General features: G+C 59.6%; 4 protein-coding genes across 8 annotated transcripts; 2 read left to right on the top strand and 2 right to left on the bottom strand.

Moving 5' to 3' along the window:
• The first annotated feature begins 44 nt into the window (after nt 1–44).
• On the top strand, nt 45–3,520 carry ENKD1 (enkurin domain containing 1). 2 transcript variants are annotated; one of them, XM_081030368.1, is made up of 8 exons: nt 45–158; nt 321–447; nt 543–737; nt 1,326–1,498; nt 2,452–2,577; nt 2,668–2,831; nt 2,930–3,066; nt 3,146–3,520. In XM_081030368.1, the coding sequence occupies exons 2-8, from the start codon at nt 363–365 to the stop codon at nt 3,304–3,306; spliced, it is 1,041 nt and encodes a 346-aa protein (XP_080886494.1). In that variant the 5' UTR covers nt 45–158; nt 321–362; the 3' UTR covers nt 3,307–3,520. The 2 variants fall into 2 exon arrangements, with proteins under 2 accessions (XP_080886494.1, XP_080886493.1); XM_081030367.1 differs by lacking the exon at nt 45–158 and having other exon boundaries at nt 174–447.
• Nucleotides 3,521–3,700: 180 nt separating this feature from the next.
• Nucleotides 3,701–5,682, bottom strand: PARD6A (par-6 family cell polarity regulator alpha). 2 transcript variants are annotated; one of them, XM_081030370.1, is made up of 3 exons: nt 5,411–5,682; nt 4,805–5,027; nt 3,701–4,570 (listed from the first exon to the last, which is right to left on the bottom strand). In XM_081030370.1, the coding sequence occupies exons 1-3, from the start codon at nt 5,471–5,473 to the stop codon at nt 3,825–3,827; spliced, it is 1,032 nt and encodes a 343-aa protein (XP_080886496.1). In that variant the 5' UTR covers nt 5,474–5,682; the 3' UTR covers nt 3,701–3,824. The 2 variants fall into 2 exon arrangements, with proteins under 2 accessions (XP_080886496.1, XP_080886495.1); XM_081030369.1 differs by having other exon boundaries at nt 3,701–4,573; nt 5,411–5,578.
• A 62-nt stretch (nt 5,683–5,744) lies between these two features.
• ACD (ACD shelterin complex subunit and telomerase recruitment factor) lies at nt 5,745–9,118 on the top strand. 2 transcript variants are annotated; one of them, XM_081030366.1, is made up of 12 exons: nt 5,745–6,454; nt 6,537–6,673; nt 6,861–6,960; nt 7,048–7,124; nt 7,249–7,293; nt 7,403–7,437; nt 7,580–7,731; nt 7,809–7,905; nt 7,988–8,068; nt 8,248–8,621; nt 8,757–8,848; nt 8,929–9,115. In XM_081030366.1, the coding sequence occupies exons 1-12, from the start codon at nt 6,356–6,358 to the stop codon at nt 9,005–9,007; spliced, it is 1,368 nt and encodes a 455-aa protein (XP_080886492.1). In that variant the 5' UTR covers nt 5,745–6,355; the 3' UTR covers nt 9,008–9,115. The 2 variants fall into 2 exon arrangements, with proteins under 2 accessions (XP_080886492.1, XP_080886491.1); XM_081030365.1 differs by having other exon boundaries at nt 5,787–6,454; nt 8,248–8,659; nt 8,929–9,118.
• Nucleotides 9,082–20,955, bottom strand: CARMIL2 (capping protein regulator and myosin 1 linker 2; the record flags this gene model as incomplete). Of its 2 annotated transcripts, XM_081030363.1 has the most annotated exons (39): nt 9,082–9,245; nt 9,331–9,408; nt 9,743–9,823; nt 9,980–10,195; nt 10,317–10,388; nt 10,543–10,579; nt 11,456–11,578; nt 11,660–12,023; nt 12,106–12,206; nt 13,006–13,235; nt 13,699–13,765; nt 13,883–14,029; nt 14,219–14,306; nt 14,377–14,537; nt 14,696–14,809; nt 14,893–15,021; nt 16,056–16,157; nt 16,234–16,396; nt 16,559–16,731; nt 16,851–16,908; nt 16,993–17,089; nt 17,187–17,268; nt 17,398–17,467; nt 17,648–17,752; nt 17,848–17,924; nt 18,062–18,139; nt 18,245–18,357; nt 18,446–18,532; nt 18,610–18,704; nt 18,812–18,900; nt 18,980–19,055; nt 19,199–19,272; nt 19,391–19,461; nt 19,674–19,765; nt 19,897–20,021; nt 20,129–20,191; nt 20,422–20,472; nt 20,567–20,661; nt 20,916–20,955. In XM_081030363.1, the coding sequence occupies 39 exons, from the start codon at nt 20,953–20,955 to the stop codon at nt 9,133–9,135; spliced, it is 4,197 nt and encodes a 1,398-aa protein (XP_080886489.1). In that variant the 3' UTR covers nt 9,082–9,132. The 2 variants fall into 2 exon arrangements, with proteins under 2 accessions (XP_080886489.1, XP_080886490.1); XM_081030364.1 differs by lacking the exon at nt 9,743–9,823.
• Between the last annotated feature and the right edge of the window lie 311 nt (nt 20,956–21,266).

Raw genomic sequence — 21,266 nt, 5'->3', positions numbered from 1 at the left:
CGACTGGGGACTACTCTAGCCCCTACCCTCAGCTGGAACTACAAACCCCAGAAACCTTTGCGTCGGGGTATTAGCCCCTGACCTCAGACGGAAACTATTGTTGCCTGGCAACAGCAAACTCGTCGGGTGGCAGCTGCGGGCGGTCTAAAGCTGTTCTGGTGAGCCCCCAATCCGGGTGTTGAGAGGGAGGGGCCACGAACGGGGCAGGAAAGTGGGCTAGGAGCAGAGGCGGCTAGTTGCAGGCCGGGGACCGGGAATGGAGGCAAGGCCGGGGTCAAGGTCCGGGTCCAGAGAGGAGGTCAGGGGCTCGACATGTGTAGCCCGCAGGCCTCGGTGCAACACTGCAGGGCGACGGCGGCGGCATGTGCGAGGGCCTGTCCCGCATCTCGGGGCCCATCCCCCCAGACCCTACGCTTTGTCCTGACTACTACCGACGGCCGGCCTCGGGTGAGTAGAGGGTGCCGCGGCCGAGCGAGGCCCGAGCGAACCTCGGATCTCTCTCCACCACTGAACGCGGCACTCTGACTTGTCCGGCCCCTCAGCCCAAGGGCGCCTTGAGGGAAACACGCCGAAGCTGGACCTGCTGACCTCGGACCCGGACCTGGACGTCATCCCGCCCCGCGGCCCTCGCATCCGTCCTGTAGCTGTAGAGATTCTGGAGCGTGGTCGGCGCGGCGTGGGGGCCATGCTGCTGCAACTTGGGGGTATCTCCCTAGGCCCAGAGGCCTCTCCCAAGAGTAAGTTCTGGACAGAAGGGGCAGCAAGGCACGTCGAGGTTAAAAAGAGATCAAAAGCTGCTGCTCCTCCTGCCCTGACCTCGGCTCAGGCTTTGCCTTTCTGAATGTGTTTCCCCAACTATAAAAGGAGGGGAAAATGCACTACCTCCTTGTAGGAGAGGACTGAATGAGGTAGTCCCCAGGAAACCATAGATCAGTTTTATGAATTCATTCATCAGTGAAACTTGTTGAGTGCTTGCTCTGTGCCAGGCCCAACAGGAGCTAGGAAAACAACAAGGTTTAAGACAAGCGCAGGCCATCACGGAGTCAAGGTGGGAGACAATGAACAAGTGAAGGGATGATTATATATAAGATGATTAATTGTATACCTCACAAAAAAATGTATAAAATAATAAAAGATAGAAGATAATTACCGTGTCAGGAAGGAAACAAAGTGGTAAGATGGAGTATCTGTATAGAATCTAACTTAGATGGAGAAGTCAGGGAGACCTTTCTGTAGGAGGCAGGGTGTGGGCCTGTGTGTGAACTTGTATAAGTTGGGTTTCATGGGCTGTATGCAGGGTGAGTCTGGCAACATCTTTTCCCCAGGGAAGGACCCTAAAGACCATGAGAAGGAGAACCTGAGGCGGATCAAGGAAATCCAGAAGCGCTTCCGCGAGCAGGAGCGCAGCCGGGAACAGGGCCAGTCCAAGCCCCTGAAGGCTCTGTGGCGCTCGCCCAAGTATGACAAAGTGGAATCCCGGGTCAAGGCCCAGCTGCAGGTACCTGCCTCAGGGAGCCAGAAGTATTGTCCATCTTGTTGGCCAAGAGGCAGTTATACCCTGATCTGAGTTACAGGGAGGGAGGGAAATCACAGGGGACTAAGGTAACAGGAGACTTAAGAGAGAGCTGGTTCTGCTGCAAGGTGGCTCTGGGGAGCCTCAGAAATGGTGATGGCTGGGTGAGCCTGAGGGGCAAGTAGGAATTAGGCCAGGGGAGAATGGAAAGGAACATTCTATAAAGATGAAACCTCACAGATAGAAGTCCTAAGACTAGAGGCAGTGTGGGCACTGGGGGTGCTGTGTACAGTTTATTGTTAGGGGAGAAGAGCACAGGGTTAGGCTAAGAAGTCAGCTGGACCCACGTCATAAAGGGACACATAACCCCCTTTTCAACTTTTTTTCTGAAGGGCAGCAGCAGGGGTATGGCGGTGAGATTCTGTCTTGGGTAGATAGTGGCACCATTTCTCCATCCAGAGGTCTCAGAAGGAGGAACAGGATTGAGAGTAAAGAATAAGGTCATATGTGGATGTGTTGAAGCTGAAGCATTTGTGGGACTCCCAGGGGGTGGGAGTGTGTCCAGGAACCAGATGGAGAGTCAGGTCTGATCTCAGGAGTGAGAATCAGGAGTTACTGAGGATCAGACTAAGGACGATGAGACCAGGGAACTGACCCTGGATTTGAGGGCTTGGAGGCCAACTGTTAATGACCTTGGGGACAGAGCCAGGAAGCTTGACTAGGAAGGAGAGAAAAAGAGAATGGTAGCTGGAGCCAGGATTAAGGTAGGATGGACGGTTTGTTGTTTTCTTAAGGATGTGAGAGATACACATGTTTATATGATGATGATGATAAGTGCTCCTTCAAAAAGGAGGAGGCCATAGCCCTAGGGATAGAGGCTCGGTCTTGAGACCTTGACCGCAGCTTGACTGATCCCTCTTCTGTGCTCTGCCCTCCAGGAGCCCAGCCCTGCCTCTGGAACAGAGCCTGCCCACTTCCTGCGGGCGCACTCTCGCTGCGGCCCTGGGCTCCCACCACCCCGTGTCCCCGGTCCCCAGCTAACCCCACTAGGTTCCAATGCCAAGGTGAGAGAATGTGTGGGGGCTGGAAGGTGGGGCAGGGGTTCAGGGACACAACACAGTGCTGTCTGTCCATCATGCTGCCATGTCCTGCAGGGGCAAGGCCTGGGTGTGGACTTCATTAGCCACAATGCCCGCACTGCCAAGAGGGCCCCCCGGCGGCATTCCCGCTCGCTGCAGGTCCTGACACAGGTGCTGGAGCAGCAACGGCAAGCCCAGGAGCACTACAATGCCACACAGAAGGGCCACGTGCCCCACTAGTAGGTGCCACTGCGAACACCCAGGGTGAGGGGTGCTGTGGCAGGTGGGAGCCAACATCTGCCCTGGAATCATCAACCTCGAGCCTGTGCTTCCACAGCTTGTTGGAGCGCAGGGACCTGTGGCGGCAGGAGGCTGAGGCCCGCAAACAGAGCCAGCCAGACCCTTCCATGCCCCCTGGCCACACTCGCATGCCTGAGAACCAGCGGCTGGAAACATTGAGCAATCTGCTCCAGAGTGAGTATGTGAGCGGGATGGGGAACTCACTGGGGACCATGCGCCCCTGCCCACCACTAACCACCTAGGCCCACTGCAGGCCAGAGCCAGCTGCTGCGTGAGCTGGTACTGCTGCCCGCTGGGGCAGACTCACTGAGGGCACAGGGCCACCGTGCTGAGCTGGACCGGAAGCTGGTGCAGGTGGAAGAGGCCATCAAGATCTTTTCCCGCCCCAAGGTCTTCGTGAAGATGGATGCTTGAGCCCTTTTATAGGGGCAGTGACAGGGGTTCTTGCTGAGGATTGCTGCATGGTTGCAAAGGACAGGATCAGGTCCCATTATAGAGTTCGAAGACAGGAGCAGTAGAGGGGCTGTATGTATCCCCAGAGCATTCTTCCTAGCCGCTGGTAGCTGCGGAAGGGCTAGCCCAGCCTCTCAACCCTTTTGTCAAAATTAAACCTTTTGTACATAGTGGGATTTGTTTCCATAAGAGTTTTTCTTACCTGAGAAATGCCAAGCCCGGTGGCCCTCCTGCTGCGTGACTACAGGAAGGTCTCTCTATTGCCTTATCAATCCTGCCTCATGGCCAGGGCAGAAACAAGATTGTGGCATCAGGAGGGGTTGGGGATGGGACACAGAAGGACCATAACTGCATTTGTAGAAAACCTTTAATGTTCCCCAGACTGAGAAGGTCCTGTGAGCAAGCTAAAACCCCCACTGGGAAAGTCCTGCCATGTTCCAGCAGGGACCTGGAGTGGCGAGGGGCTGCTTCCTTGCATGTCAGAGGCTGAAACCACTACCATCTCCTCGCATGCTACTCCCCCAGCCAGAGCTGACCTGCTCCTGATCATTCAGGGAGGGCAGAGAGCTGCGGGCACTGGGAACTAGGCGGCCTGGGTGCAGGTCCCAGCATGGAGGCCTCTGAGACAGCCCATTGGAACAGGGATGCTGGCGGTCCTCAATGACCAGATCACTACTGTCATCATCGCTGTCAGGCTCACCAGGACCAGCAGAGGGAGGCCCTGTCAGACGCCCGGATGCCCCACGCACCACATTATTGCGCTGATTGGCTGGCTTGACAGTGACAATGAGGTTGTGGCTGTTGGCGACCATCATGTCTGTCACTTGGTCCAAGGTCTTCCCAGCCACCTCAATGCCATTGACTTCGAGGATCTCATCACTGACTGCCAGCAGCCCTGTACTCTCAGCCAGGCCCCCTCGTACCAGGCGGGAGATGAAGATGCCGGGGACCCGTTCCAGGCCCTGGGGAGCTACACGCACGCTCATGCCATCTCGGATGTAGAAACCCAGGGGGCGGTCGGAACCATGCTTGTGCAGCCGCACCCGTCGGTGGGTCTCAGGCAGTAGGTCCACATCTATGACTGAAGAAACCTGGCGGAAATCTTGGGGTAGGCTGATTAGCAGGGGTGGTCGGGTGCGCAGGGGTGCCACTGGCCGAAGTAGGAGCCCTTTCTTGCGCCGTTGCAGAGAGTTGGAGGCAAAGGACAGGCTGCTGGAGTCACCTTCTGCTGTATGAGAGGGGGGAGCTGAGATCAGACCCTGCTCCCATTTGGGCCCTTTTCCATCAGGCCCAGGTCTGGGAAAGGAGACACTAGCTATTATCCACTACTTGGAGGTCAGGCCAAGGGCAGGGACTGCAGAGGGTGAAGCATGGGCATCCTGGGCATGGACTAACCCCTGTAGACCTGCCCTGCCACCCTACCCCACAGAGGCTGCCCACTGTACCGCATTCTCCTCACCCCGCTTCTGCACTAGCAGGCGCAGCGGTGGGGGCCCGCTGGCCAGGGCCCGGTGCAGGCTGTCGTCGTTGCTGAGGGGCAGTAGGTCGCCGTGAGCATCGGTATAGCCAAGCAGCACGTCCAAGCCTGGGATCTGGTGCACGGCTCGCAGTAACCTCAAGAACTCTTGGAAGTCGCTCACCGAAGCGCGGGGCAGGGCAAAGCGTCGGAACTCGGCGTCAAACTGGAGGCAGGGAGTGGGGAGAAAGGAGGGGTCAGGATGGAGCCCGAGTCCTTTCTCACCACAAGTCCGAGGGTGTCAGGGGTGGGAAAGAGGGCTGCCGCAACAGCTGTAGCCTTGAGTCCAGACCTCAGCTCCGGTACAAGGGACGCTGTCCAAGGTCTTCTCCCCGCCCTCCAGGTAACCCTGGCCACAGAGGGACTCTGGAGGCCAGCAGTGAAAGGAAGGAGAATGGGTGAGGGACAGTTAAAAGAAAAGCCGGAGAATGGGGCGTGGAGGATGGAGGAGGGGAAAAGGTGGTGGGACCAAGAAGCCAGGAAGGGGAGAATGAGGGAATTGGAAGCCCCCAAGGCCGGAGCCGGAGCCGGAACCGGAGAGGCCCTTACTTTGCTCTTCACCTCCACGATGCTGTCGGGACTGCGCGCCGGGGTCCTCTGTGGCCTGGCCATGGCGGGGCCGGGCGGGCCGGGGTCAGTGCCCCAGGCAGCCCGCCGAGGCGCAGGTGCACAGCCCGGCGGGCCGGCCGGCGCCGCCCCGCCCCTGACGGTAGCATTCGCCCCGCCCTCCCATCCAGACCTTGACGTCAGGGGGGCAGCTAGGGAGAGGGGAACGAGGAGTCCACGTTTCCTAGGAAACGTGATGGGATGGATGCGTCTTCGTGTGTTCTTACGTCATTACGCTACGGTCTGCGCATTCCGGGGCCTGACCAATCCGAGTGGAGAGTCATGAATGTGCTGTCTATTGAGTGCTGTTTGTGTACTACCGTGTTTCCCCGAAAAAAAGCCCTAATCGGAAAATAAGCCCTAATCGGAAAATAAGCCCTACCATGATTTTTCAGGATGACATCCCCTGAACATAAGCCCAAATGAGTCTTTTGGAGCAAAATTTAATATAAGACCTGCTCTTATTTTTAGGGAAACACGGTATTTCCACAGGCCTTATAAAACTGCACATTTAGTAGATGAGGAAACTGAGTCATAAGATTTTCTGAACCCTTCCAGGTCACAGTGGCCCCAGATCCCTCCTTCTCCATCCGAGCTAGCCCTAGGCTCCTTTCTGCACGGTGCCACGGGAGTCTTGACGAACGCCCCAAAACGCTGCTGCTCAGAGAGATAAGACTGAGAAGACCAGCATCCAGTGGACCCAAAAGGCCTCTGTCCACAAGTTCCCCGACAGGACTAGCTTCTGCGCACGCGCGAGCATGCCCTTGGGAGGGGCCTCGATCTCAGATCCCTCCCAGCAGTTGTGCGTTTCCTCTTCCGACCAAAGGCGGGGCCGGGGCTCCCGCGGGAAACCTGGGTGAGCGGTGCTCAGCTAATGCAGCTGCTGGAATGGCAGGCATGAGGACCTTGGTCCTGCGGCCTTGGATTCGAGAACTGGTCCTGGAGTCAGAGACACTCTCAAGTCCGAGGGCGGGGCAGCTGCTCCAGGTGAGCCCCCCATCCCTCTCAGGGCCCAGAGACCAGGGCAGGGCCCGAAGGACGTGGGATTGACGCCCTTCGCTGCCGTCAGGTACTGCAGGAGGCTGAAGCCCCGGGCACGTCCCGCGCCCCTGACAAGTCTGAAGTCGGGGCGGAGCTGCTAGTGTCTGACGGGACCCACAGTATTCGATGCCTGGTGACGCGGGAGGCCCTGAACGCCTCGGACTGGTGAGAAAGGCGCCGCGGGGCCCGGGGAGCTTTGAGCCCAGAGGAGAGTGCCAGACTTGAGTCCGAGGTGGGCGGACCCAGGCGGGAGGGGCTATGTGCCCAAGGTGGGGGTGTTCCAGGCGGGCGGCCCAGGCTGGCAGTGCTGTGTTCCCGTGGGTTTGGCAGTGAGGATCGCACTCACTCGCAGGGAAGAGAAGGAGTTTGGCTTCCAAGGGGCTGAAGGCCGGCTGCTGCTGCTGCAGGACTGTGGAGTGCGAGTCCAAGTCCCGGAGGACGAGGGTGGCCTGGTGAGTGGTAAGGCTGGTTTGGGTGGGTTACTGGGCCTGACTCTTGGTGACAGGTCCTAAGACCCATCCCTGAACTCACCCCTCCAGCCCTCGGAGTTCTACCTCCAGGTGAACCGCTTCAGCCTGCTGCCCACGGAGCAGCCCCGAGACTGCGTGACTGATTGGTAAGTGATGCCTGCACTTTGCAGCTATTCTCACCGAGGCCTGGCTGGCGTTAGCCTAGGCCTTTTGGGTGGGAGGGCTTGGGCCCCTAATAACATTACCTGCTTGTCACCCTCTCTTTCCTAGCAACCAGGACCCGGATGTGCAGAAAAAGCTCAATGACTGCCTGGAGTGAGTCTGGGATTGGGCTAAAGGGCCTGGTGTGACTTGGTCAGAGGATGGCAGATGTGTTGACAGGCCTCAGAATTGTTCCTCAGGCCTGTCCCCTCTGTTTCTGCAGGGAGCACCTCTCGGAGTCCACCTCTCCCAATGCAGGTACTTAAAGGCGTTGACCAGTGACCCTAACTCCCGGTAGAGTGACTTCCCAGCCATCACCTCCTGCTTCCTTAATAAGCCCTCCTCCTCACCCACCCTCCCCTTCCTCCTCTCTGAGCTTCAGCCCATCCCCCGCCCTCAGGCCTTTCGCTGTCCCAACTTCTGGATGAAATGCAGGAGGAACAGGAGCATCAGAGGGCGCTGGTTTGCAGGGCTGAGAGCTGTCTGATGCTGTCAGGCCCTTGCACAGCACCTCTGCTCACCCGCTGGGCCGCCTCGCGCAGCAGGGCCTTGGTCAGTCTGGGGCTTCCCTTGGGAAATGTCAGGGTAAGGAGTCAGGCAAGGGCCAGGATGATAGTTCACTTCCACAGGAAGAAGCTGTGTATACTCTCCCCAGTCTATGGCTGCACATCTCTGAGAATGACCAGCAAATCCTGAACTCTCTGGACCGAGGTCCGAGGGCACAGGGTAAGGAGGACGGGAGCAGTCCAGAAGGGAGTGTCTGGAGACCTGGCGCCCATAGTGCTGATAAGCCTTTCCTGACCCCTAGGCCCTGACTTGCCCCCACCAGACCTGGCTCTTGAGGAACTATCGCTGACCCTAATGTCTCCTTCCTTACTCAGTGGCTCAGGTAAGGTGGTGCTGAGGCCACACTCACTATTATCATCAGGGGCGGGTGCTACGCAGGATGCTATGAAAGGGTACACAGCCGGGTTGGGGCTGAACACAGTCCCTGCGGCCTAAGCGCACAGGCACTCAGCTGGTCTGAGCGGAGAGGGCGGTGCCCACAGCGAGTCGCTTCCTCCCCAGGAACCCCGACCTTCCCTAGCCACGTGTCGTCAGAGGAAAGTGCTACCAGTGTCAGCCTTCTGCCTGCCCTGTCCCCGGCTGCTCCAGACCCAGTGCAGAACGGCAGCTCCCAGCCATTACCAGCCATCTGCTCAGCCCCTGGCCCTCTGTCCCCCAGTTCCTCACAGCCCGGCCATGTATCCGGCTCCCCATTCCTGAGGGGCACCCCAAGTCTGTCACCTCTTGGTCACATTCCCAGTCCACAGCAGGCCCATGTGACCAGCCTCCAGAAATCTAGCCTAGAGTTCAAGGAGCTAGGGTTGCCCCCCAAGAACTGGCTACATTCTCCAAGGATAAGAAGCACTGAGGGAGTCCTGGAATCCAATCCTGTCTGGGTGAGCACAGCCCCCCTACAACTGGAGGGTAAAATTCGGTAGGCCTTGGGTAGCGCTGGGAGTGCGGTTGGGGTAGCCTTGGATGGGGCTAGGGGGTCCTTATTGGCCCCTCTCCAGATACCACATCTCCTTCAGGAGCCCCCAAAGAAGCATCGTGATGGTTCCGCCTTCCAATATGAGTATGAGCCACCCTGCACTTCTCTCTGTGCCCAGGTCCAAGATGCCAGGTGAGTGCCTGGGGCTGTCCCCACTCTCTTGGTCAGCAGTGTCCGTCTTCATTGATCTACAGCCATGGTTCTCTTCCCAGGCTCCCTCCCCAGCTCCTGGCCTGGGCCTTGCACTTTCTGATGGAGCCACAGCTGGAATCTGAGCAAACTCAGCTGTGAGGGGTCATGTGACCACGTGGGAGGATGTGTGCATACAGATCCTGAGGGTGGACAAACAATGCTCCATACTCTGCTTCCTTTGAGTTTTTTAATAAAATAATCTCATGCGGCAAGAAAGGAGAGAGTCAGGGGTTGGGGCCGCCGCCTCTTTGGTCTGTGGCTGGGGAGGGTGGACTCCACTCAGGGCTGGAGGGCTCTGTAGGCTGTGAGGGTGGAGGCTCGGCTCTAAGGCCAGATCCTGCAAAGGGAGAGGGGGAGAGAGGAAGATTAGAACTGGACTGAGCAGTCCTGCCACCTGCCCAGCCAGGTCAGCCCCCTCTTACCTAGGCTTGGAGACGTGGGTGCCTCAAGCTTTGGCCTGCGCTTGAGGACAGGGGAGCGCTGCAGCCTCAGGGGCCTTTCTGGGGGACATGAAAGGCATGGGTTGGATTGCTGCCTGCCCCAAGCCCTGCCAACTCCAGTGTGTGCACACCGGACACATGCACACACTGTTGCCTTCAGAGCCTCCCCCTTTCCCTACATCCTCCCACCCCTGGCAGAAGTTGCTCTTTTGGAGGTGGAGCCAGGGCTAGGAAGGGCTTGTCAGCCCCTTGCTCCTGGCCTTCTGGCTCTCATTTCTCAATACTTCACACCACCACTGGCCCCCTCCAAGGACCAGAGCCATGAAGGGAGCCCTGGAGCCCACCCTCGCCCATCTCCTGCACTCAAAACACACATGGAGGTATCTCCCCTCACCAACGGGGGCCTGGAGCTGGTCCTCATGCACAGACACTGCTCGTCGCCCTGCCGAGAGAGGCCTCGGCCTCAGCTGGCCATCTGGGGGAGGCCAGGGTATCAGGGTATGGTCCCAGCAGCTGCCCCCACCCAGCCCTTGCCTCCCACCTTCAGGGTCCGCAGAGGAGCTGAGTTCCCAGCAGAGACTCCTCCAGTCCCCAGCCCAGTGTTGTGGTGGAGGCGAGGGTGCCTGCTTACCTTCATTCCTGGGGCCCAAGCAAGGATCCTCCGGGAGGCCCAGGCTGTCTGGGGAGGGGCTGGCTTTTCTTGGGCTGGGACAAGGAGAAGGGGGGCCCGGACCATCCTGTTGGCCCCAACCATGGCTTCTAAGCTCTGCATTCAGCTGCTGCCCCAGTGTCTTCCAGGTGGCAGACTCAGGCCCCTGACCCCCTGGCCCAGGCCTGCATGAGGGGTCTGCAAGGAGAATAGTATCAGCCAAGACTTGGGCCAGGCATTGGAGATGAGCCTAACCAATGGTCGGACCCCCTCCTGCCTATCCCTTCACGTCCCCCAACACACAGTGGCCCTCACTTACCAGCAGACACAGAGTGGGTGCGGGACTTGATCGAGATGGGAGGGGCCTCCGATGAACTGTCCATAATGTCACCTGCAAGGCAGGGCTGGGGGCTCAGGCACCAGACCTTGGGGGTGAGGGGAAGAAAAACCTGGCCTCTCCCCAGAAAAGCAAGTGCCTTGGGGAGTATCTTTGAGGACAACCCCTTCTCTGAAAATGTACTGCCCTAGCCCAGGGTCCCACTTACCATCTGAGCCAGCCTTCTTGATCTCTCCATCTTTGCTCTGTAGGAAACAGGAAACTCAAGCTCAGTCCTGTGCTGCCCTCACCCTAGCCTTGTCTTTTTTTTCATTCTTGTTCTTATAACTGCCACCAAATGCCCCCTGTGGGCTGGGCAAGAACATGGCAAACCCAGTCTCGGCCTTAGGGCTCAAGCCTGGGATGGTGGACAGTTAACACAGAAACATCCATAGACACACAGGAACATGCACAGACACAAAGATAATGTGATGTCTTTAATATCTGATTCACTTTCTATACTTTGTTTCTAAATTCAAGCTGAGGCTCACTTCATATGTGTTTATTTTCATGAAAGATTATAAACTAGATAGTAAAAGGGCTGCGGCTCTTATTAGGGCCTGTGATCATTAGCAGGAAGAGAGGGAAGGCCCACAGGAAGTGCAGGGATGGATGAAGAGGAACCTGCTCAGCCCACGGGTGTTGATGAGGGGCTGGAAGTGGGCCAGAGAGGCACTCCAACAGGAAGGTGTGCAGAGGCTCGGAATATGCAACCAGGCGGAGAGCAGCGAGAGGACAGCAGCCACTAGGGCCTTGAGGCAGTTAGGTTAGGAGTTAGGGCAGTGGCTTGAGAGGAAAGCCCCCTGGATGACTTGCTGTTTCAAATGCAGATGACGAGGTGATTTCTGTTAGATCTGCAGAGAAAGGCCCATCCCAGCTCCTAGGAGGAGGTATCAGTGGCCTGGGCCAGGGCAGAAGCGAAGAAGGAAGAATGGTTGAATCTGATGACTATTTTGAGGGGGTGGTGGTGGAACTGACAGACCTGTGTGTCATGAGTCTCCTGGTCACATGTCACCCACCGACTGCCACAAGCCACATGTCACCTGCCCCCTCACTTCACACTTGCGTCCCTCCCAACTCACTTGCTTCCTCTTGCTCTCGGCACTCCCGCTGCTTCTGCTCACGCCTATCCTCTGCAGCATCACTTGTACCCGCTGTTCAAAGGATGGGGCCAGCTCGGTGTCTCCCCGTTCCAGGGGCCGCCGCTGGGGACAGACGTGCCCGAGTGAGGGGAGTGCCCGCTGCCCTCAGCTCCCGCAGAGCCCTCACCCATCGCCAGGCCTCACCTTATCAGGTCTAGCACCCAGTGTTGCCTCCTCCTCCTCAGCAGGCAGCAGTATCATCGAGTAGGCCTTGCTTTCCCGTGTGTAGCGAGGCCGGCTCCTGCGGGCAGGGTCCGGGCTGCTGGTGCCCCCCTCAGCCCCACCAGGCTCCTCACCACGGCCAGGACGGGCTGGTGGCCGCAGAAGGTCCCCAAGTGTGGTTTTTCGAGTGCGGGAAGCTGCCCCAGGACTGGTCTCTAGATCAGGCCGTGGCCCCCGTGTTGAACGAGGCTTCTTGAAGGCAAAGAGGGTGCCCAGCTTCTTTCGTAGTGTGCGGGGTACAGGGGTGGTACCTCCCTCAGTGGCTGGGTCCTCCTCGGGGGCCCAGCTGTGGGAACAGCCAGCAGTAAGCAGGAAGGCCCATGGAGCAGCCCACCCTCTCCCACCCCCTGCAACTGCCCGTCACTCACAGACGGTCCTGCTGGATTAGCCTTTTAGAGAAGAATTCCTCCACGCCCTCGTCCACGCGGGCACTGAGCCCATTCCCTTCCTGCGGCAGGGCTGGGGGCACCTGGGGGACACCACACAGTCAGGGGTCAGGGCTGAGTGCAAGTGTGACTTCTCCCCACCTCCCTTGTCCAACAGTCTGCCCAGGGCAAGTCCGGAACCTGGAAGTGAGCTGACCCTAGGGGGCTGATGACACACAAGCTCCCCCCTCATCCAGCTGGTGAACAGAGATGCTGATTTCACATACCCCTCACCTGTAGTTGGCCCAGAACACACACTTGGCCCACACCTATTCTTGTCCCATAGAATATCCTACACATCCTGAACCACCCGGTCACACGTTCTCACCTGCGTCCCCTTCTGCTCCAAACACTTCCCTGCAGTATCCCCCACCCCCACCCCACCCGGCCTGCTGCCGCTCAGCAGTACTGGCTGCTGCGTCAGACCCTCTGGGGGGCCTCAAGTCGGCTCCTCCTCCCCTCCCACCCTGTGCCCACTGCCCCCCCACCACCGGGTCCACACATACATCTCCCAACATATACACCAGCCGGATGTGCAGTAGACGGGGAGCCAGTATCTTTCAGTAACCCTAGCGGATGGAGGATAAGAGCTCTCCTCTCCTGCACATCCACGCATTAAGCAGCCGACCTGAGGCAGAGTCCTACCCCCAGGTGCACCCCCAACGAAGCCCACAAACCCATGACCCCGCATGGGTATGGCCTGGGGTGGAGGGCTTTGCCAAGGAAGAAGCCAGGACGCGGCACCCACAGCCCACCTCCCCACCCACCATCACCCGTAAGGAGCAAAGGGGCCGCCTGGGACCCCCAATTCCATGAGCTCTAGAGTGGGGGGAGGGCGCTCACCTGGGGGCCCCCAGGCGGCGGGCGGTGGTGGTGCTGGCGCCGTGGCCTTGGCCTTGCCCTGGTCGGATGGCGCAGGGGATGCCCGGCGGGTGGCAGTTCCATGCGAGGCAAAGGGCCGGCCGGGGGGCCAGGAGCAGCAGGGCTCGGAGAGCCGCGTGCGGATGGGCCGGCCTGCGGCTCCGCATCCTCCCCAGGAGCCGCCAGCTCGGACTCCGGTTCCTCAGCAGCACCTGAGGGGAGAGCACCAGAAGAGCACGGAGCGTGGAGCCCAGGGTGGTGGCAGTGGCGGCGCTAGGGCGGCGGGGGACCCGCCCAGGGCGCGGGGAGGGGCCCCAGTTACGCCGCCCGCTCCCCCCCTCCAGCCCCTCCCCTGCCGCCACTGTCCGTGGTGCTGAGCGCGGCCCCGAGCGGCGTGCATCCGCACGGCCGCCAAGCATGCGCGTCCTGTGGATAGGGAAAGGGGTGGGGTGGGGTGGGCGCGTGGAGCCAGTGTCCGGGCCCTGGTTTGCTCAGGTCCTGCTCTGTGCTGACTGACAACAGCAGATCCCAACCTTGCGGGCTGCAGGGAGTCCTGGCCTGCTTCAGGCACGTGTCAGGGAGCTCTCAGGACAACAGGACTGAACGAATGTGACCAACGTCTAATGGAGCTTCAGCCTAACGCAGAAACTCCCTTCCGCCCAGGCGTTGACTCACCATGAGTGGAGGGTACCAGGTGAAGACAGTGGTTGGATTGAGGCCATTTCTGTGAAGGACTGTCATCCTGGATTGAAGGGCACAAACTCGGCATGGGGCAGGGGAGCTAACTCCCCACCTTCCACATTCCAGAACAAGATGGAAAGATCTAGGCTTCGAGGCCCAGAGTTCTGCGACCACCTACCTTCTGCTCGTCTTCCTCCTCCTTTTCCTTCTCAGGGAAGAAAAGGCCTTCCAATTCCCTAGGCCCAAAGGGGCTGAGCTGGCCTCCATCCAGTACTGGTATGGCAGGGGGCATTGCCACTGTTGCCTGCTGAGCTAGACTGTCCACCTGCAAAACCCCAAAGATGAGGAAGTAGGGCCTCAGCCACAGTCCCATCAGTGCTGAGAGAACCCTGAAATATCCCTGGGCTTTATGACCCCAAAGACATTACAGAACCCCTGCAAGGCAGTAGCCAGGTCACTGTGTGTGCGCGCGCGCGCGCGCGTGCATGTATGCCCAAGCGCAGTTTCCCCTCACCAGCCGATCCCGGGCTGCACTCAAACCCGCCAGAGCTTGAGACACAATGCTCTCTGCCAAGGACCCTGTGACTGACAGCCGCATATCTCTGAGGGCAAGAGAGGGCAAGGGTTAGTGTGCTGTCTCTGCCTAGCCCAGCCCAGACCCATCCAGCCTACCTGAGCCTAGTAAAGGCATCTTGCAACAGGTGCTCTGGGAGCAGCTCTGGGAGGTCCCTGGAGCCCACCAGGACCCCCTGTAGCTGCTCCCTCCACCTGGGTCCCTGTAGCATCTGTGGGCAGAGGCTCCTTGTCGTGTCCAGTGTGGCCTGAGTGAAGTCCTGGGCAAAGGTCAGAGCATGGTGAGGGTGTGGTTAGACCAATTGTCTTGAGGCTCCGACCCCCATAGAATATTGACTCGGGATACCACAGTGAAGCCTTTGGGATGAGGGTCAAGCCTGCAGATGGAAGTGGGATTGAGGCAAGGGTACCATCTCACCTGAATGTCCTGGCGGCAGACCTCGCCCACCTGTCCCAGGAGGCCCTCCAGCTTCTGCCGCAGCTGCCATTGATGACTTGGGGAGCTTCCTGCCTCATATAGAATGGGGAGAATCTGGAGACCAAGGAGAAAAGGGAGTTACAAGGTGACACCTGACTAAGAGGGGGAGGGTCCTGGTAGCAGGAGGGGGTGCTTACACTGAGAGAGAAGTTGGCATTTTGGATGGCATCCTCGGCCTGGCGCACAGCGGCTTCACCCTGGGGCCCAGCTCCACAGCCCAGGAGCTCCACATGCTCCTGCACCGACTGACACAGTTCATTCACTTCCTGAGGGGCATCAGGAATCAGTCCCAGCCTGGTCCCCTCCCAGTCCCCTAATACCTGACTGCCTCCTCCCCAGGGTCTCCAACAGGGTATGAGGTCCCGAACCCAGTACCATCAGGCCACCCACTTAGGAACCTTATTTGTTCAAGAAGGGAGAGCTGTGTCTCCTTTGGTTCATTGTATGGACTTTATATATACTTAAGTGTACAGAATAGGAAGAAGTTAGTTGTTAGTTATGTCTGTGTTTTAGAAGCTCAGTTTGTTCACCATCCACCTAGAGAATAGCCTGCAAAGTGGGAGTGGGCAATGGGAGTTAGGCACCATGGAAGCAGCAGGGGGAGCAAGGGCAAGTTTAGGTGAGGGTGAGGAACAGGACCAAGGAGGTCTGTCCCTTGCAGGCTCCGTTGTAGACAGCAGAGACCTGGTCCACATCTCTGTCCACAGCACTTGGTGGGTGTGGACACCAGTAAGATTGGGCTCCAGGGCACAGAGAAGAGTCTGTGGGAGATGAAGAGATCACTTGAAGATGTACAGAATGTGAACCCCCTGCAGGATGTCTGGGTCAAGATACCCGGGCTCTCGAGCTTGGGAGAAAAGTGGGATTTGGGATTTGAGAAGTAGAAACATCTCTCACAAAGGCAAGGTACAGGAGGGAGATGAAGGCAGAAAAAGGGTCACTGAGTTGGCCACAATAGAGGTCAGTGGAGAGGGGAGGGAAACCCTGTGAATGGGAAGACACAGATGGGGCTACAATGGGGGGGAGGGTTGAGGGAAGATTTTAGAGTACTTCCTATCTTTAATAGGAAAGCCGACTTAAATGCTTTAAAAAGGCAGTCAGGGGTGTTATTTGGGAGAGCAATTTCAGGAGCAGGCTCCTCTCCAGAGCGAGGAGAGGAAATTGTCTGGGACAGCAGCATTTAGGCACCCTGGCTCCAGGAAAGTCAGACCTTCAGATTCATGGAGGCTCCCAGGTGCCACAGCTCTCCCCATCTCCCTATCTTCTGTGTGTACTTAAGGTTGAGGGAGAGGCCACTGACCTGCTCAGAGGGGTTCGAGACCAGACCTAGTGGCTGCTGGCAGGAAGTGCAAGCAGAAGAGGCGTGATCCGTGCGGTTGTTTCTCAAGAGACAGGCTTGGATCTGGGAACAAGGGACATTGATAAGTGGTGAGGGGCTGGGCCACAACACAGCAGAGCAGCAGAGAAAGGGCCGCTACCTGATTCACTGCACGTGCTGTCAGTTCTGGACGGCTGCGCTGCGCCTGAGCCACGTCGGTCAGTGGCAGAGGCATGGCCTTCAGGCTTCGGTTCTGCTCCAGAGCCTGAGCCACGTCCAGCAGACCCAAAGCAGACGTTTGGTTCCGGTCCCAGACTACAGACCTAGGCCAGGTGGGGCTTCAGCCGGCGACCGAGCTCAGCAAGGCCCCACCCAACCAGCGGGCCTTGTTCATTCGCCCTCACTCAGCCCCGCCCCTTAGCCCAGTAAGTCCCTCCATGTCACGCCCCCCTCCCCATTGGTCCCACCCCTTTGACCCTGCACACCGGAGCCTGGTGTTAACCCGTAGTGCCTTGGCCAGCATCTTGGCACCCGCGTCTCCCATGGCGTTGCCACTGATATCCAGCGCTGTCAGGTTAGGATTAGTGGCCAGGGCCCGGAGCAGGACGCTGGCGCCCAGCTTCAGCCTCGACTCAGCCACAGACAGAGACTGCAGGGGCTGGGGTTAAGGGAAAGTCATGGTTGGAGTCAAGGGTCAGCAAGGAGGGGAGATCGCAGGAGTCAGAGAGGTTACAGGGGTCCATTAATTGAGGATCCTGCATGGTCCCGTGAACTCACACAGTCGTCATCCTGCATAAGTTGGACAATCCGGTGCAGAACGTCATCCAGGGTCTCCCTGTGGGCAGAGGCCACGGTTGAGGGGAGGGACCCAGGTGATGGGGTACTGTTTACAAGGCCCAGGAGTGGGATGGGGGCTCACTTGCACCGGACATTGAAGTTCCTTCCAAGCGCCACATGTCGCAGGGACCGGCTTCTCTCGATGGCCAACACCAGAGTCACCATGTCTGAGCCAAAGCCTGAGGGTGGTTGGGGGCACGCACAGGCGAGGCTGCGGTGAGGTGGGTAGTGTGGGAATTGGGTGCACGGGGAGGACTGGTTTTCAGGCGGCCTCACCGTTATCCGACAGATCCAGGGAGCTCACTGCTCCAGCGTCACACACTAAGTCCTGTATCACCTGGGCGCCCGCTGAGCGCAGCTGAAGGTGGAAGGTGAAGCATGCTTAGGTAGGCCAGCGGGCCATAGCCGGGGAGGGTCAGGCAGCCAACAGCCCCGCGCTCCCACGTGACACGCCCATCGCCAGTGTGTGGGCCCACTGCCTGCTCACCTCACAAGCGCTGAGGTCCAGGTGCAGGTCTGCCAAGTGCGTGTTGAGCGCGAGACCTTCTAAAACGGCCCTGGAAGGGGATGTAAAAGGGCTAGGGGGAGCTAGGAAAGGGGGCCCAGGGCGCGAACACTCGGAAGGAGCAGGATGCTGGGAGATTGTGGGTACGATAGGAACGGAGGGAGGTTGCTGGAGGCTTGGCTGGGTGGTGGTTGCATAGGCGAGGGGCGTGGCCGTGGGCAGCGACACTGACCTAAGCGCGTCCGGGGGCAGCTTGCAGCCCGCCAGGCCCAGGTGCCGAAGCGTCCCCGCGCGGCTGAGGAAGAGTTGCAACGCGGCGGGCGCAGCCCGAGACTTCCTGGGGTGGAGGAGCGGCAGGCGTGGGCTCCCGGGGCAGGGAGGCGGCTCCCGGCAGTCCACCACCCCCGCCCAGACCCGGCCTGCCCCGCTTACGTGCGGGAGAAGACGTTCCTCGAAGCGTCCAGGTGGGTGAGGCTGGCGCAGCAGCCGCGGGATAGCGCAGCAAAGAGCTGCAGGAGAAGGGTGTGGGCCGCACTGGCCAGAGGACTGAGCCCTCCCCGCCCGCCGTGCCCTCCAGTCTACTCTCCAGCCTCAGGCCCCACCAGCAGCCCTACCGATCCCCCCCCCCCAATCACCACCCCCTCACAGTGTCCAGGGCGGTGTCAGTGCCTGCGACATTCAGGAACGTCAGAGCGTTAGGACGGCTCAGGAAACTGTAGAGGCCCTGGTGGGAGGTGGGGAGGGAGTCTGGGATGGCTTCACCCAGAGCTTCCTGACACCCCACTGCCTGCAGCGCCCCCAATCCCTGTCCCTAAAGACATCCACTCACCCCATTGTCCTCTGAGGCCCCCAGCGCCCCCTGGTTCCCGGAAAGGTCCAAGTGGGTCAGGGCAGAGTCAAAGGCTGCATTGGAAGCCAGTGCCCGGCCCAGAGCCCTCATCCCTGGTGGTGGAGGAGGGGGTGGCTCAGCAATCAGGGGGACAACACCTTCCCGCTCCACCTACCCAACCTCATCCTTGACTCTGCCTACCTCGAGGCGTCAACCCTGTCTGTGCTAGGCTGAGTCTTCTCAGGGCTCCAGGACGATGCTCTAGGTGTCTGCTGAGTGCAGCCACGCCTGGGACATGGGGGCAACCATGTGAGTCTCACCTCCTCTAGTGCCAGCCCTCAGGGCTTCCCCAGGCTCAGCCATACCTCTGTCATCCAGTAGGTTCCCTGCCAGACTGAGCTCCCGCAGCCCAGAGCTTGAGTGCCCTGCCAGCGCTTGGGCCAGTCTTCGCACGAAGTCTCTGGGGACCAGACCCCAGGCGTGAGACTCTGGTCTCCTTCCAGGCCACTAGCCTCCCATTCCCAAACCCCTGGACTCCTCTCCTCAAGCCCTCTCTGTCCCCCTTACCCCCTCAGGCCACAGGTCTCTAGCACCAGCTCCTCCAGGTGGGACGACTGACTCATCATGTGCAGAATCTGTTCCAAGACCTCAAGACTCTGAGAACCAGAATGAGGGCTCAGTGGGCTGCACCCTGGTCCCCACATCCTTGGCACCACCCTGCCCCTACACTCTCACCAGCTTCATGTCCACACAGGAGAGGCACCGGAACCACAGGTTGTAGGACAGGGCAGCCACACTCAAGGCCAGGTCCCTGGGTGGGAGAAGGGGCGGGGGCAGAGCTCAGTGTCCTCTAGCCAGATCCCAGGCTCAGCATCCCCCTCCATGGAGAGGCTGAGGCCCAGGAATGTGGGTCATGGAATCTTCGTCCCTTCCCAGTCCTGGCAGGACACACACCGACTGCCCAGATGGCTGAAATCTCCTAGGCTGAAATGGCGGCAGCCCTGACGATGGTAGATGGTGTCCACATCCTAGACGGGAAGAATATGTCTCCAACTGGCTTGGGGCCACAGGAGCAGGGAGGGACTTAATAATGCACATGGGGATCAGATGTTTCCAGAACCCCTCAGAGAGGGGTCCTACCCTCACCCACTGAATCTCCTCTTGGAAAGGGAAGCCATTGTAGTCACACAGAGCCTCGTATGTCTCCAGGAAGCCACCTGGGGAGGTGCCAGGGGGTACGACGAGGTGGGGTGGGGGGAGGAGAGAGACAAAAGGTCAGAGATAGAAGATCAGACCCAAGCTGGGTGGTAGCTGTGCCTCGAGTGGCTCTGTTAAGTTGGGGAGACCTCCAAATCCAGGGCTCTAGGGCTGCAGGAAAGGGTAGCCCCTTCCTGCCTGAAGCCCCGTGTGGCCCCACCTTGGCCCTTACCACAGGGGCTATTGGGTGAAGTGGCCTCTGAGGGGCTGCTTCTCTCCAGACGAGCCAGCATGGAGGGGGGCGTGGGCCTCCGGAATAGCTTCCTGGGGAGGAGGATAAAGAAGGGGACAAGGGACTTCTAGCCCCTGGGATGTGAGGCGTCCCACTTATGTCTCAAGAGCATCCCCCCTTTGCCGTCCTTCCCTGCCAGCCCCTTGCAGTTGCTGGGCCTCACCCAAGGGTCGAGCGAGGGAAGACCTTCTTGATGGCTGCAGTGATGTGCTGGGCCAGCTGTTCCAGGGCAGCCACGCCGGGAAGCTCCAGGACCAGCTCAGGCAAGGACTCCAGCTCAAAGGTGACCTAGGGAGGGCAGGCGGGTGGGCTGTGCTGGCCTCCATCGGTGGGGGCAGGTGGAGGGGGCGGTGAAGGCCAGGCTGCAGGCCCTGGTGGGGTAGTAATGTTCTCACCTGAGGGGGTGTCTCCTGCAGTGCCATGGCCTGAACTTCCAGGTAGCTGAACGTACAGTCCACCTGTGGAGTGCCTGGATCAGCCTGAACCAAGCCCCAAGCCCCACCCTTCTGGGAGCCCAGTCCTTTGCAGCCTGGAGCTCAGAGCTAGAGCCGCCTGCACTGCAGTCCTGCGTGCCGCCGGGAGCCCGGTGCTGGTGGAAGGGCAGAGCCCACAAAGACAAGACAGCACTGCAGATGCACTCTCCTCAAGGAAGCTGCTGGAGAGCAAGGGGGGTGGTGGTGGGACTCACCCTCAGCGGGAGGCAGCTATGGAGCAGGTAGGCTCTCCATCGCAGCAATGCCTGGGGGGAGAGAGTATCTCACACACTGGACAGGGAAACAGGCTCTTTCTGCTTGGGCCCCAGGGGCCCTCCCAGGCTCTGCCCCTTGCCGTACCAGGACGTGACCTTGCTCAGCAGCCACCCGCTCTGGTAGCCAGGTTTTCAGCAACAGCTCTGCCTCCTTGGGCCACAGGAACCTGGTGATCTCGCCTGTAGAAGGGCGGCCTGCTGGATGACTTTAGCCCTCCCATGGAGGTCAATTAGTGCCACTGTCTGTACCAGGCGAGGGGCCTGAACCCATCTATGGGCTCGCAAGGAAGGGGTGGAGTGGACCGCGGGGAGCCAAGCCCTCTGGAGGAGCAGAGAGTAATGCTTGCCAGGCACTCCCGGGGGCGCTGGGTCGGCCTCTGGCTTGGGGGCCGCACTGCCTCCTTCCAGCCAAGTAGGCAAGGGCCAGCGCTTACCTCGTAGCTCACAGGATATGCCGTCGGGGGTCTGGGCCATGGGGCCGGGCCAGGCGGCCGAAGTGACCCGAGGAGCTCGGACGAGAAACAGTAGCGGGCGGGCGCGCACAGGAAGCCAGGGGCCCCGGCCCGCACAGCAGCCACCTGCTCCTCCTGCAGCGGAAGGTACGCGCTGCTTCCTGCCAGGCCGCCCCCCACCCGGCTCCTCCCCGCCGGGCCGGGAGGTGTAGCCCGTGTATCGGGGTGTAGGAGGGGCGCAGAGTCCCAGCTGTCTGCTCGCCCTGTCGCACAGGAGCTACTCGGTCAGGCCAGATACGGGGTGGGAGTGGTGTGGCCAGGAGGGTCGCGTGT

This window comes from Rhinolophus hipposideros, assembly GCF_964194185.1.
Source record: "Rhinolophus hipposideros genome assembly, chromosome: 21".
Classification (NCBI taxonomy): domain Eukaryota; kingdom Metazoa; phylum Chordata; class Mammalia; order Chiroptera; family Rhinolophidae; genus Rhinolophus; species Rhinolophus hipposideros.
The sequence above is the reverse complement of the archived record's forward strand: the minus strand, read 5'-3'. Positions and strand labels throughout refer to the sequence as shown.

Bases quoted from the DNA above. Each gene is read 5' to 3' on its own strand.
- PARD6A (XM_081030369.1), bottom strand. From the start codon at position 5,473: ATGGCCAGGCCACAGAGGACCCCGGCGCGCAGTCCCGACAGCATCGTG. The intron at 5,028-5,410 runs GTAAGGGCCTCT...CCCTGCCTCCAG, and splicing joins TCGTGGAGGTGAAGAGCAAA to TTTGACGCCGAGTTCCGACG. The intron at 4,574-4,804 runs GTGAGGAGAATG...CCTCTCATACAG, and splicing joins CCTGCTAGTGCAGAAGCGGG to CAGAAGGTGACTCCAGCAGC.
- ACD (XM_081030365.1), top strand. From the start codon at position 6,356: ATGGCAGGCATGAGGACCTTGGTCCTGCGGCCTTGGATTCGAGAACTG. The intron at 7,294-7,402 runs GTGAGTCTGGGA...CTGTTTCTGCAG, and splicing joins AAGCTCAATGACTGCCTGGA to GGAGCACCTCTCGGAGTCCA. The intron at 8,660-8,756 runs GTAGGCCTTGGG...CATCTCCTTCAG, and splicing joins CAACTGGAGGGTAAAATTCG to GAGCCCCCAAAGAAGCATCG.
- ENKD1 (XM_081030368.1), top strand. From the start codon at position 363: ATGTGCGAGGGCCTGTCCCGCATCTCGGGGCCCATCCCCCCAGACCCT. The intron at 448-542 runs GTGAGTAGAGGG...CCGGCCCCTCAG, and splicing joins CTACCGACGGCCGGCCTCGG to CCCAAGGGCGCCTTGAGGGA. The intron at 1,499-2,451 runs GTACCTGCCTCA...TCTGCCCTCCAG, and splicing joins GGGTCAAGGCCCAGCTGCAG to GAGCCCAGCCCTGCCTCTGG.